This window comes from Sesamum indicum, linkage group LG1, assembly GCF_000512975.1.
Source record: "Sesamum indicum cultivar Zhongzhi No. 13 linkage group LG1, S_indicum_v1.0, whole genome shotgun sequence".
NCBI lineage: Eukaryota > Viridiplantae > Streptophyta > Magnoliopsida > Lamiales > Pedaliaceae > Sesamum > Sesamum indicum.
Genome location: NC_026145.1, coordinates 11,224,406 through 11,239,977, shown reverse-complemented (window position 1 = coordinate 11,239,977; position 15,572 = coordinate 11,224,406). Strand labels below are relative to the sequence as shown.

The window sequence follows — 15,572 nt, the reverse complement described above, 5'->3', positions numbered from 1 at the left end:
GCCCCTGTTTTTAACGTTCTTGGCGGTGATACTTCATTATTATCAACTCTTTTCTGTCCGCTTTCTATATATTTTGAAGAAAAAATCTAAATAATTTTAATTTCTAGATGATTTATACGTCGAATCCGCAAATAATTCAAATCGAGTCCAACACGTTATTATTTACATTTATTTAAAATATTATTGAGTTTATAAAAATTATATTTAAATTTGATTATTAATTTAGTCAAGCTCAAAAGAGCTTTTCATTAAATTAAACATAAATTGAACTCAAATGATTTGATATTTTTGTATATTTTATTATATAACTTGACTTATTAAGTTCAACAAATCAAATTCAAATAAATTTTTATCAATTTTGTATAGAGTAATTTAATTTATTTTTCAACCCTATTTATTGTTCCATATTTTGATGGCATTTTTTGAAAAGTTGATTATATATGACATTCTTTTAAACTCGTCTTATCCTAGTGTGCTTCTTATTTAAAATTACAGTTAATTATATTTAAATACACTTTAAAAATATAAAATTACACTCTCTAAAAAAAACCTTTAAAAAATATGTCAATTTATTTATTTCGTTTCTCTCATTTTTATTTTTTTCCCCTATATACTTTACTGTACTTTTTATCTACTTTAATTCTTCAATATTCTTTACAAATACATTGTACCAAATTCATGATACTATATTTATTTATTTATTCAAATTTAAATAAAATCAAAATACAATACATATATAAATATATAACTAAAAAAACATTTTACATCTAATAATCAATATATTATATTTACATATGTCATTAATTAAAATTCTGGCTCTACTTTGTACATTATTGACTATGTCACGACCATTATTATTTGATTAATGGCCGCCGGCCTCATTCTATTTGGCACATGAAATAAAATTAATGGCCGCCGGCCTCATTCTATTTGTCAAATGAAATAAAATATTAAAAAAAATAGAGAAAAGTGTTGGGACCATATGTGGAAAATGGACCCAGCTATTAAAATATCCTAATCTTGGCTTCAACCATTCCTCAATTTTAACTAACTCAACTTTTAATCCCCTGCTCATATGGGTGTCCCAACGGATTAAAATAAACGATTATTAGTTTATTGTTGAAAATAAATTAAAAAATATATATTTATTTTTGAATTATTTAAATTAAATTGACTTGGATCAAAAGTTATAAGTATTTTCGTATTAAATTATTGCTAGGACCAATATTTTTTATTAAAACTTAACGAATGAGGGTCAAATATAAATAGTAAATTTTTTTAAAATTTCTTTAAAAAAATATAATTTTGTATTTATATAAGAGTTTAAGTGTAATTAAAACAACGTGAAAAAGTAAGCAAGTTGGGCAAGAGATGTGGGACCAAAGGGACAAGGAAAACGAGGTTGGTGGGAAGAGGCCCTGGCTATAATACTTCAACTATGCATCAACTTGTTGATCTACTATGCACTATCATCCACCTTCCTTTCTACCACACTTTCTCAACTTGCAACAAATAATTTCTGCCCATTTCATCATTTTTCATTTCCCTTTTTTGCTCTTTGTTTTGACTAATATTTCTAAATTCCGACGGTTAATCCAATATAAGAATTGATGTGATAAATATAATAAAATAAATTTTAAAATATATCAAAATTTTGCTCTAGCATGTCTCACATTTGATCAAATTAAAACTCGTTTAAACTTAGAGTCAAATTGAAGAATAATGTGTTGGGGTTGAATCATTTACGGCCCTATAATGAGGGTGGCAACAGGGCAAGACATAGAAGAATCTCGTTTATTAATGACTGTGCGCGTGTGTGTGTGTGTGTTTCTTCCTTTTGTTTTGTGGTTTAGTTGCAGGAAAGTAGCAAGTGGGCAAGTTGGAGTTATATAGAGTGTATGTGTGCAATTTTGAAGCAGACAAAAACAGTAGCAGAAATATAAAAAGGAGGGTGGTAGAAGCCACTGTTTGGCTCTTTGCCTTAGAGTTCATCTTTAGTCTTTGGTATTTATTCATGCATGTCCAATGTGATATGTTCCTACCCCATGTGCTCTATTTATTACCTCTCCACAACTTTCACTTTGCTTTTCTTCTTAGTTTTTGGTTTTTTGGTATGGAAGTCACAGAAGAGTAATTAACAACAATCCCATAATGTTTTATTTCTGAAATGTTGGGTTCTTGATGGTAGGAGTTGAGTGGTCCAAAATTCCTGCAGTGTTGTCATGTTATGACACAGGAGGGGGTTGGAAAGTGCTGGAAACGAGGGGAGACTGAGCCTCATTCCCCAAGAGTGGGTACCCTTAAAACTTCAAGTGGAGTAAATGCTTTCCCGATCACAAAAAAGGGACACCATAGGAAAGTGGGAAAGAGGGTTGGATTCTTGCACCAATAATGTCTACTGGCGTTTTCTGTTCTTCCTTATTTGTAGAAATCTAACCGAATTTGGAAAGTGGTCCAAAAATGGACTGATCTAGAATGGGAAGTTTGAGCCTGAGGGATGACAAATTATACTTATATGTCGAGTTCATATTAAGCTTCAACTAAGAAATTAAAGTTGTTGTTTCAATTTTCTCCCTGGGCCGCTTGCTATTTAAGGCAACCCCTCAACTGGTTGATTAAGCTCGAAACTCCTATAAATTTGGTGGAAAATTCTCACAAATTTTGTGGAGGTTTGTCTCTTGATGGTTGGATTAGATTGAATCCCCCATGAATCGATAGAGGGTTATCTCTTGATAGTTAGAGTCCCAAGATCGTTGGAGGCACATATAAATGCCTTCTCTAGATAAGGATATCTTTTGGAAATACAAATTTTCTGTAAAGCGATTGATGAGATGCCTTTCCTCATCTAGAATCTCAAAACTTTAAGGTTCAAAGGTTATTTCTGACTGAAGGCGTCACGAACCCCATTGGGGCGATTGGTCTTTTTTTTATTCTGGGGCCTTTGGACGTGAAACCTTACAGATCTTACATAGATACTACCTAAGTCTTTTGTAGACACTAATTTCACATATTTTTTAGTGTCATTGATCATTGATAAACGGTAATCGGTATTATTAGATTGTTGTGTCAATCAAAGGGGGATTAATTAAATGTGATTTAATTAAAGGGATAATTACACTCATCTCCTCTGAGATTTGGTGTAATTATATGTAAACTCTTTGTGGTTGAAAGATTACATCTAGCACCCTTGAGGTTTGCTTTCGTTTAACAAATAAATCCTGTCGTTACCAAAATTCACTGAATTTGCTGATATTGACACAAAAACTGAATGAAAATTGATATTTATTTTCGATTGACTTATTGCAGGTCAAATAATTTTTGTAGACTAAACTGCCTTTATAAATGTGAAATTATACCTCCTCACATACATTAACGCGTGAAGTAATTTGGCTATAAAAAAATTATTTGACCATCAATTGGGGGTAACTCTAGGTTTTTTTCGATTTTTTTTGTTAATATCAGTATATTCAGTAAATTTTGACTAATGAATGGACTTATTTGTTAGACAGAAGCAAACCTCAGTGATGCTACAGGGAGTCTTCGTATAAATACACCAAACCTCAAGGGAGGGAAGCAATATCCCTTAATTAATCTAAAGCATGCTAGTTGACGAATTAAATTATATGTATGATACAAGTACAAGACTAGTTGAAGATAGACCTACAAGGTTCACACACAAAATACTAATATTATTAGAGAATTAAATTTGCTATGTAATTAATTATTGAATTAATTCTGAAAAAGAGATGATTAATTCGAAGGAGTTTAAATTAATCACTTGAATAAGTGAATTATTCATTGAGATCCTATTAATTCAATTAATTCAATCAAATTGGACCAATTAATTATTAATTCAAAATAAAAAAATACATTTAGTTCAAATTATGGTCAAGCCTCAAATGACGACAAAACCCTACTATGTAATGAAGATATTTGACTAGGGTTTAGCTAAGGCATGATGGATGTTTAGCCAAGTCCTTGACTGAAAGTGGGTGTAGACAGTAAAATTTTCAGAGAGGGTGTAAGTGTAATTTTCAAACTTCCTCACGAAAGAGATTAATTTGCATTTTCACAGAAGGTTTTAAGTTAATTAACCATTATAAGAAAAGGGATAATTATATTTACACCCCCCTCATCTATTGTCTTTTTTACACAAACTATCCATATCTTTTGAAAAATTATAGAAACCATCCCTGACAGCCTTTAAAACCCAAAAGTATCCTTGTTAATTAGGTCACCTTTTAAAATAATTTTTTAAGAACAAAAATGCCCTTAGGGTATTTTTATAATTATCAAAAAGTAGAAGGGATGTCAAAGTAATATTTATGTAATATGACCCCATATATTTTTTAATTATTTATACTATTTTTAATTTAGATTTAAATTATTTTATTAACTTTTTTTTATTAAATCTCTATATAAAATGCACATTTTGATAATTAAAATATTAAATTATTCAATTAATATATATATATATAATTAATTAATAGATTATAAATTTAAATTAAAAATTATCACAAATGTATAAATTATTTAAAATTATTAAAATTAAAAATTATTTATAACTAAGTTTTACTCAAATAAAAATTAAAAATAATTGATGTATTTTATATAAATTTAATTAGAATTAATAAAATAAAATTTATTTATTAAAAAGATATTTTAATAAAATGAGGGTTAGGGTGCGCATGGCGGTGTGATTGGGAAAGACGGGATAATTTTTTAAAATAAAATAATTTAATAATTTAATATATCTTTTTAATAAATAAATTATTTATTATTATTAATTTTAATATAATTTATATTAAATACATAAATTATTTCTAATTTTAGTAAAGTTTAGTAATAAATAAAAATAGAGGATAAGTAATCTTTTAATTTTAATAATTTTACTAAGGAATAATTTATATATTAATTGAATAATTTAATATTTTAATTATTAAAAACTGAAATTTTATATAGAGATTTAATAAAAAAATTGATGTAAAAAATTACATATAAATTAATAATTAGTGTAAATAATAAAATATATATATAGGATTACATCAAATTACATATAAATTAATAATTAGTGTAAATAATAAAATATATATATAGGATTACATTATTCATCTTCATAAATATTACCTTGACGCTCCTACATTTTAATAATTAGAGAAACATCCCTAAGGGCGTTTTTGTCCTTGAAAATTTATTTTAAAGATTAACCTAGTCAATAAGAATATTTTTGAATTTTAAAAGTTGTCAAGGATGGTTTCTGTAACGTTTCAAAAGGTAAGGATAATTTATGTAAAAAAACACTAGATGAGGGGGTGTAAATATAATTATCCTTAAAAAAACTAAATCAGCTAGGACCTTAATTTTTGACTTAAAGTGCTTTAATAACAGTTTTACAAGTAGAAGCAACGTTTCAAACACCACAAAAGTAGTTTTTCAAAACCAAAAAATGAAAATGCTTTTCCAAAACTCTCACAAATACAAATTATGGTAAATTAATACTTTATACTGCAGTCAGACAAAACTAACATGAAAATTTAAATTTAATCACGATTAATCCACATTTGACATGATTTAATCTATCGCCAAAATGTTTTCACAGTTCCTAGCTATAGCTAACTTTTTGGCATCGCCTACAAAAACAATGACTAATAGTCATTGTTCAACCATAGTTACTAAGTACTCACATTTATTTTATATTTTTAATCATGATAATTAACATTACAAAAAATCATATTTCAAACCAGTGATAATATCACTTATGAACATTGCCCAGCGAAGGGCAACTACAGCCTGAAAATGCAACAGGGGTCCAAATCAGAAGAAAAAATATTGCAAAAGAAAAAGAAAAGAAGAAAACTTGAACGGATATAGAAGAAAGTTGAGCAGTTTGGGCTTACACTTGCAAATGAAAAATCCATTCACATATTGCACCCCTCAACCGACCGTCAATCTGTTATAGATTGAAAGATACATTTTGTGTAACATCTGCAGCTCTCTTTACAGCATTTTGTGATTGACTGTTACTAAGGAGGGTAGAGGATCAAGTTATCAAACTACGAAATGAGGTTAAAGAGTTGCCTCACAGTTCAAGATACCGAAGCTGCAAACTTTATATGGTGGATGGAGACAGTTCAAGCAAGCATATGGCGCTATGTAAAAAATTAATATCTATAGGTTAACAAACAAGACATAGGTATTATTGACTATTGAGCATCGGTTCTCATCAAAGTAAAATATTCATACAGACATAACTCGAGTCATCCTCAATTTCAAGTCTTAAAATACTGATTTAATCTAGTTGCTTATGTACAGCTCATTTTACCAGGCCTACTACAACACCATCCATGGCTTAAGCATGCTTGATAGTTTTGCCATCTTCAATCACCAGCAACAAACACACCTACAGGGGCAAGGAGGAGCGATTAGACCCGTAACAATATTATTTCAATCAATCAAAACTGTACTCAAGAAATATATATATATGCCTAAACTACTAAAAGGAATTAGGCAAAAGGGCACTAACACGCAGCCTTATTTACAGAAAGAAAGCAAGAGGGGTCATACAGCCTCAGAAGGCACCACCCATCATAGCCGGAACATCATCGAAAGACCATAGATCCATTGTGCTTCCACCATCTTGAGTTGCATCTCCATTGAGGAATGCATCAATTGAAGCATCCCAGTTGCTCTCTATATATGGCATCTGAAAGAGCTTCATCTGGGTGTCAAAATCAGAGAGGCCGTCAGAGAGTTTATTCGCAGTGTTCTTGTTGCCAGTCACCACACCCTCTGAACTTAACTTGGAATTCTTTGTTGGGCGGCAAGCGTCCCCCAGAAATTCATCCTCAACAACGGCCGAGAGAACAGATGATATTTCAGGAGTTTTTGCATAGTTGTCGCCCCAACCAAAGTCTGAGCAATCAAAGGAATTGCTTCCTTGATCAGAGCTAAAGTAAACACTAGTGCCATCAATCGGAGTATGTGATTTTAGTCCCACATTATCAGATGCACAATAGGCATCAGTGTAGCCATATTGATTCATCTCAGGTTTCTCTTCCAGGAAACTTAAAGAATCATAGTACTCCTTGTTTAGCATGTTCGTAAAACTCGCATTTTGGTTCAGATTGGGCTGAACCAAATCGGGATTTTCCTTAGGAAGCACTTTCTCTGAATTTAACTTAACAGTACGTCTTGAGGTAGAGCCTGGAGCATCTTCAGGGAAATTCACCTTAGCTTTCTTGCCCCTGATCTTCCGAGCTGCAGTATCATAGGCTTTTGCAGCTTCCTCAGCAGTATTAAAAGTACCAAGCCAAACTCGAACTCCTTTCCTTGGATCACGGATCTCAGCAGCCCATTTACCCCACGGGCGCTGTCGGATCCCTCTATACTGGTTCTTTCTCTTTCTTTTTGAGGATTTTTCAGCATCCTCATCAGATTCAGCAGAATCAACAGATTTCAAACCTTCACAAGAAAAAGAAAAGCTCAGACCAAAGAGTTGAAGTAAGAGATGAGGACACAAGAATGGTTTCAGTCTATCCGTTTGAAATAAATGCCAAAAAGCGCTCGGTCATTACAACAGACGCAATGTACGCTTAGAAAAAAGGTAACAAGGTATCGAACGAAAGTTTTCATTTCAGCCAACAAATTTTTTTCTTAGTTTTGCTTTCGGCAGAGGAAATGGAATCATAAGCAACACACTAGAAACAGCCCAACAAAAAAGGCCTCGAATTGTTTCTGAAAATATAAAGCATCATTATGAGACCAAAATGCGAAGATAATCTACAAGTAATCTAGTATTGTTACTCCTCCCCCACCCAAAAGAAAAATGGAATAGTTGTTTCATTAGCAAACCAGAACAAGTGATAATGAATAAAAACTTACAGACCAATCACATGGTTCGGTCAAAATTTTCAGAAGTCGTACTGAAACCCCAGAAGTGTTTTAAGCCACCCCCAATAAATTCCGGCCAAAAAAAAAAAAAAGGAACTTAATCCAATACCCAAATCATAAGTTCATAACTGAGAGAACCAGAGAGTAAATCTATTACGCCCGAGCGTAAAAGGGATAACAAGGTATCATCACATCAATGTTTTCTTCCCCCCCACCCCCCCGGAATCCTCTGATTAAGTCAAGATCTCCAAAAATAAAGAAATAACCATAAAACTCAGAACTTTACCCTAAATTGACATCCTAACTAAGTTAATGTGCTACCACACAAATTAACTTATTTAATTGAAAAATAGCATTATAAAGTACATAAAAATCAGAATTTCATCCGACAAATTACACCCTATCCGATCAAATACCATATCACAACAATTTGACTACCACTAGTAATCTAATAATGCCACCACTTACTCTTCATTTAAAAAAAAACACACAAATTAACCATCACACTAACAAATATTTACAAAAGAAAAAAGTATCAGAAAACACGAAATGATTTACCTTTAGGGCCAGGAGCTTTCGTAGCAGAGAAAGCGAACGGCTTTTTCACATGGATCTCCCCTTCATCGTCCGAATAATCCTCGAACTCCTGAAAATCGGCCTCAAAATCATCGTCAAAATCAATGATCGACTTAGAACTGAGTGGCTTGGAATGATAATTGCCAGGATTCTTATTCTTGTTCAGGTAACCGGCGCCGGTGCCCCAGAGCAAGTCAGCAGTGAGCCGGCGCGACGATCGGCTGGCCGGCGGCGGGAAGTCGGATATTATAGCTCCTCCACACATTTCAACTAAACCTTTTTACCTTCTGTCAGAACTTTCGGCTTTCAGAATGAAAATGGAATCAGGTTTTATTTCTTACAAAGCTATTTTTATGTCCTTTCAGCAGTTTTATATGCAGCGAGCAAAAAGAGGGTGGCAAGAACGAGGTTGCCATTTACAATTTTGCCCCTGTAGAATGCATGTAATTGCGGTTTGGTTTGTCGTCAAGTTAGACTGAGATGCCCTTGCTTTGTACATTGATGAATAGGTATTAATTTCACTTATTTTTATGTGAACTTATTATCGATATATTAAAGTGTAAATTATATCAACCTTCGACGAAGTTTAATATAATTATGAATATTTTTTTGCTACCTAAAAAATTATAAATATCTATCTAATATTTGATAAAATTATATAATTTTTGGATAGAGATATGAAATTATCAACTTTACCCTTACTGTAATTTTTTCTTATTTTTTTTATAAAAAAAATTATAAAGAAATCAGATGGGATGGATGAAATTTTTTTAAAAAAGTAATAAAAAAATAAAAAAATTATAATTTTAGTTCACAAGAGTACTTCGATCAGTTCACCATAAAAAATGGATAAAAATCTAGCAGAGACTAACGAAATGAGCTAATTATTAGACGATCACTAAAATCAGGAGATATTGATAATTTTTTTAATAATAAAAAAATATTTATAATTATATCAAATTTGAAAAAACAAAATCATAGTAATTTAGCCCATATTGAATTCTCCAAATTTGAAGAAATGATGGCACACTACTTTAGGTTATTCAAACATCCCAAAATGAAGAATGAAGAAAATTTTACTTTTTGGGTAAAGATAAAAGTATAGAAAGAGGCAGCCAATTTTTACTTTTGTTGCCTACCCAACATCAATAATAAGTTACAAGTGGCATCATTTTCAACACCAGATTTTGACAATTTGTTGACCCACAATGTAGGAATATTTTCTATCAACATTATTTTATCATAAATAAATGTAGGTAATTTAAAACTTTTTCCTTTTATTTAACATAATTATAAATATTTTATTATTGTGTGAAAAATTATCAATACATCACCAAAATAGCCTTATATGTTATGAATTATAATTTTATTTATTCTTTAAAAAATTATTGACTATGCGGACAATTTTTTATAATTTTATTTTTTTTTCCGAGTAAATTTCTTATTCTTTTAATTGCTCTTCCCCCCACTTTTTACAATTTTCAAAGCAAATGCAAATTTGTCAATTTTCAAGGCTCTGTCAAAGAATACATAATTTCAACAAATATTGTAAAGTGAATATTCATAATTATGTCAATTTAGAGCGACTCGTTACAATATATCCTTAAAACAATGTAACGCCTAGCACAAATTTTGTGGAAAGTTCAACTTTTGCAAATAATCTCCGCCTTTCGTTCAATAAATGTACGTTTGCCATAACATTTTAACTTGGTAATAAGATCATAATAATATTTATAGTAGTTTATTTCATTCTTTATATATCGATATATTAATTAAATTAATGTATTACTTAATCATATAATTATTATTTATATGGGGGTGGGGGAATAAGAAATTGACCAAAGTGCATACGATATCTCGTTAGTGTAAGGAGACTTTCGGGGTTAAAAGTCATTTAAACTTACTCGTCTGCAATTGATGTGGAACGCTTATTTACATTACATATTAATTATTTTCTCTTAACATTTTTTTACGTATTTTTGCACGATGTTGCCTCGTTTCAATGAGAAAAGTCTATTTAATACATGGGATAATTACACTGTCATTCCCTAAAGTTTGACATAATATATATACTTGTAGTTTGAAAAATTATATTTAATACTCTTGACAAATCTTTATTTTCAATAAATAGATCTATATATCAGTCAAAATTTATTAATATTCATAATAAATAAATAATTAAAAATTCATGTTGATCCTGAATTGATTGATTATTTAAAAGAATTAAGTATAAAAAGTTTATATGATGTGTTGATTTGAAAGTGAATGACTTGGGGATAAATTGGTCAAAAGATATAAAATACAAAACAAATTGTCATTAATTCGAAAGGAGATAGAGAAAGGTGCATTGCATGCAATGCACCAGCCGCCAGTGGGATGAGGAACATGTGGACCCCATGCCTCTACTAAAAGAGGTAAAAAGGACAAAACAGACACACAACAAGAAGAGAGGGCCCAGTACAAGGATACATGGGTGGGGCCGCAAACACACTATCTTTATTTCTGTTTCAGGCCCTTATGTGTAAATAAATGAAAATTCTGATTGGATATGTTTGTCAATGTATTATGGGCCATTGGCCCATCCCTATGCATGGGCCTCCCCATGTGCTTTCATCACTTCACTACACACCATTTAATGTCATATCTTATTTATGATTTATTATTTACGTGTAAAATTAAATAATTATCGATTTTTAATTGAATAGTGTAAACTTTCCTATTAATTTTGTTTACGATAAATTACTACGAATATTCCATTGTTATTTAAAAAATACCAATACTGTTCCTGATATTTGATGAATTTTATATAATTCTTGAATAGGACCTATAATTATTAATATTACTCGTACCGTATTTTTTTAATTTTTTTGGACATATTTGAAAAATTAATAAGATAAAAACTTATCCACTTAATTTATAAAAAAAAAAGTATAAGTTATAGTTCACAAATGCATTTTGATCGGATCACTATAAAAAATAAATGTAAATCTAAGGAATACTAATGGATTGTTGTTGAACGACAGTTAAAATCAGGAAGATATTGATGTTTTTAAAAAATAAGAGGGTATCTATAATAATGTCAAACTTTAGAAAAAACTCATTGTAATTTATTTATTTATTTTAATCCTTTCATTACAAAAATGATAAAACAAGACTGATAACCCATAAAAGTACTAAAGAGAATCGCGTGTGCAGTTTGTGTGCCAACTAAGATCTCTATTTTTGATCAATTACATAATAACATCGAATGTCACTGATCATCACACATATATAGGTCAGAATTTATGTTTAGCTCCACTAGATATTTTGTGTAGAATTTAAATCAATACTATGTGTTTGACGACATTCAACTTTAATTATTGAGCCACAATAATCAATGATTCACATTATTTGTTATACTTCGTGTATGTGGCTTACACTATTTTTTGATGGGTAATAAACTCAAAAAAATCAAATTATACGTATTTAAATAAAATAGTTAATTACACTCTGACCATTTTTAAAAATATCAAATCACACTTAAAAATATTTGAAATCACACTTGCTAACGGAATCTTTGTTTACAATTATATTCCTTTATGACTTGGACGGAAAATATTAATTTTAGGCTGAAATAAAAAAATACACAAACTTCTAATTTTACGCCCTATTCAATATTCTGTATAAATTATGGACAATATAGCCAATTTTACTAATAAATTATACAGAATTTTGAATGAGAGACAAAATTAAGAGTTTATATAATTATTTTTTGATTGACGCCTTCTTTTTTCTTCTAAAAGTATAATTAGAAAGATAAAATTGTTAAAGAGGTACGACTATAATATTATTTTTTTATAAAAGATTACCCGATTTTAATTGGACAGTCACGAGAGGGGAATCGTCTCATCTTATCACGACAAAAACTGCAATTAAGATGAGGAGGGTGATGACGGGCATCAAGGTCAAACGTCCAATTCCCAAATAAGTTGTATCTCAGGGTAGCAACTTGTCAAAAGTCGTGCCCAACTCACGTCCATTTTAAAAGTAATCGCTAATTGCGTTTGTCCTATACTTCAATTATTAATTATTAATAATAATTACATGACTGTATATATTCTCCTTTATTAATTTTTTGAAGGTTCCAAGTCCCAACATTGTGTTGTCATCTTCATCCACTAATACATTATTATTATTTTGTTTTCTTTTGCTCCACCAAAATGACAAGTCTACCCCCATTATTTTTGTGAATATTTGTAAAGTTCCTGACTTGTTTACGTATAATTCATACAGTCCGATATGATCTACGATTTTGTATATATATATATATTTATATATAATTAGTTATTAGAAAACTATGGTATTAGATATAAGTTCTTAAATGATTTTGTACGTACTAAACTCTATATAAGAAATATAAAAAATAAAAAATTAGTTGATTGTATTATTTGTATTATATAATTCATTTTAAATAAAAAGAAAACTATGTTAAAGTACCTAAATTTAAAATGACAATACTATCTTTTTTAAAAAAAATAAAAAATAATTAAATATATTATTTGTATTATATAATTCGTTTGATATAAACAATTATATTACAATATCTAAATCTAAAACGATATTATTTATAGAAAAAACAAAAAAATAGTTGAGTGCAAGATATCTTCTCCAAATTAAAAAAATGTAAAAGTATAGCTAACGATGAATTCAGATTGCTTTCAGCGAATAACATATCAACAAAAGTGACCAATCTGACTTGAACTATTGATATGTATGGGCTCCCGATGATTATTCAATTCACGTTGGATATGTTCATTTCAGTGAAATCGTATAATTCACAAAATTTATAAATACTAATCCTCCGTTTCTCAAGTACCACTTTTATTACCTACTGCTCCTTCGACTTTCATTATTTATTCTTTTACGACTTTGCTAATTTAAGTATCTGAAGGGTTATAATCGGCCCATTCTCAATGTGATTCTTACCGTTTCTTGCCTTACTTTTGCCCTTGAGGTCCCGTCGACCTCGCTATTGCAGTCTGCGCTTCCTCAATAAACAGAACAAATGGGCCTACTGCACAAATTCCAAATGAATAGACTCATTGTTGGGTTTCTATTGGGCCAAGCCCAAATCAATGTATCCAACCCAATTGCAAAAGCCCAAAATTATAGTTCAATTTCAAGAACCACTTTAGCCCATTTGTGTTTTTTCATTTTCACTTTTAAAATTTTAAAACAACAATTCAGGTGAAAATATGTTAATTTGATATTACAGTCTAATATAAAATAAAATTATATTAATTAATTTAAATACATTTTCATCTTAGATAAAAATCTATACGAAATTAAAAATATATAATCCTCACTTAAAATTGAAAATTAAAACATAAATGAACATGCTAAATTAATTTATTTTCCAAATGTCATCTAGAAACAACTCAATCTATGTTAAAATATTAAAGATTCTCATCTTCAATAATTAAAATATTTAGATAAGATAGTCGTTTAAAATAATATTAAAATTAAATCAAATAAGAATTTCTTGCTTCGAATCTCATTCTCATCAATTTATAACAAAAAAAAAGGGGGGCGGGGTGGGGGTGTTATGTATAAAATTTATATGTAATGGGTGCGTTTTAAATATTAACATCAAATGATTTTCATTTCTAACAGTTTAATTAGTTATTAAAATGAGATGGTCATTCGACAATTTAATTATCATAGTCTTACTAATATCCTTAAAATTAATTTTAATTTTTTTTATTGAATCAAGTATTATAAATCAACGTCTGCTATTTCTTTATACGCCCCATTTAATCTTAATCAATTTGTACCTAACGTATAATTTAGACCATGTTTAGTTCACATTTTACACCCTTAAGTTGTATATTATTTTAGCAATATTGTAATTATCAAACAATTTAATAATTTCATTCAACCTTTTGTCCAAAACAGTAAATTCACTTATATACTTCCCTCACCCTAAAAACTAAATCCCTTTTTCTATACGTAATTTCTCTTTTCGGGTAAAAATTCTTTTTTTGCTATGTAAAGAAAATTAGTTACATTTGATATTAAGAGATGAATTTTAAGAAAATGACAAATAACTCCATCTTAATAAAAAAATTAAAATCAATCAATATATTATAAAATATAATTCGAATAAATACTAAATTTTTGAAAAACAAAAGGTTTATAATGTGACGTTGTATTCAAACAAAATTAAATATATATATATATTCGAAATATCTCAACGTCTATCAATGTAGTTCACAAACCATGCCGTCAGAAATATCTTAACGTTTATCAATCCGATCAAAAAACCATGCTGTCAAAGATTTCAACGTTCATTAATTCAATTACAGTGTTATAGGAGAGCGTTTACGTCTAAAGGGTAGGGGACCAGAAAATCGTTCACGTAAATTTATACTTACGTAAGTTATAGACATCATATATGATACCATCATCATGTGTTAATTCAATGATTCATTCACAGTCTATAAAATTACAAATTCACATGAACAAATAAAGAATTATCTGTTTCGTAAATCATTCACACATATATATATATATATATATAATCAATTGGAATATGTAGATGGAAATGGTAAATATTCTCGAGTAGGTGGAGATTGCAGTGTGTGTGAGTGAGTGAGTGAGTGATGTTCATCCTGGAAACAAGAAAGAATAAACTGCCAAAATATTCAGAATTGATGATCATGAGTAGACAACCAAAGCACAAAAGATTCCATTCTCCTACATCAAGAATTCCCAGAAAGAATCCTACATACGTGTTCGTGTTAGAAGAACTTGATTCCTATTTCCACCGTCGGATTCCACGACATTGATTGAAAGAGACAAAAAATTTCAACCTCATATGTACATAGATATTCCCTTCTTCATCATTTTGCTATATGCATCTACATATCCAATTCTACACTAACACTCATCACTCACTCAAACTCAAAATTAAAGATACAAAAAGGGCAGCCCGGATTCCCGATTTTGGATTAATTATCTCTAGCTACTACGAGAAAATTACTCCACTTTTCTCCGATGTAAATGGCCGGCGCCGCCGGCGGAACTCCACAAGAAGGTTGGTGGTCTCACACCGGCCACCGCCGTCA

General features: G+C 30.0%; 1 protein-coding gene across 2 annotated transcripts; it reads right to left on the bottom strand.

Moving 5' to 3' along the window:
* On the bottom strand, positions 6,170-8,821 carry LOC105162917 (ethylene-responsive transcription factor RAP2-12-like). 2 transcript variants are annotated; one of them, XM_011081094.2, is made up of 3 exons: positions 8,449-8,821; positions 6,524-7,461; positions 6,170-6,400 (listed from the first exon to the last, which is right to left on the bottom strand). In XM_011081094.2, exons 1-2 carry the CDS (start codon positions 8,729-8,731, stop codon positions 6,569-6,571), a joined length of 1,176 nt encoding a protein of 391 aa, XP_011079396.1. In that variant the 5' UTR covers positions 8,732-8,821; the 3' UTR covers positions 6,170-6,400; positions 6,524-6,568. The 2 variants fall into 2 exon arrangements, with proteins under 2 accessions (XP_011079396.1, XP_011079401.1); XM_011081099.2 differs by having other exon boundaries at positions 6,565-7,461.

Excerpts from the sequence above, each read along its gene's own strand:
- LOC105162917 (XM_011081094.2), bottom strand. The coding sequence starts at position 8,731 with ATGTGTGGAGGAGCTATAATATCCGACTTCCCGCCGCCGGCCAGCCGA. Across the intron at positions 7,462-8,448 it reads GAAAGCTCCTGGCCCTAAAG|GTTTGAAATCTGTTGATTCT; the intron begins GTAAATCATTTC and ends TTTCTTGTGAAG.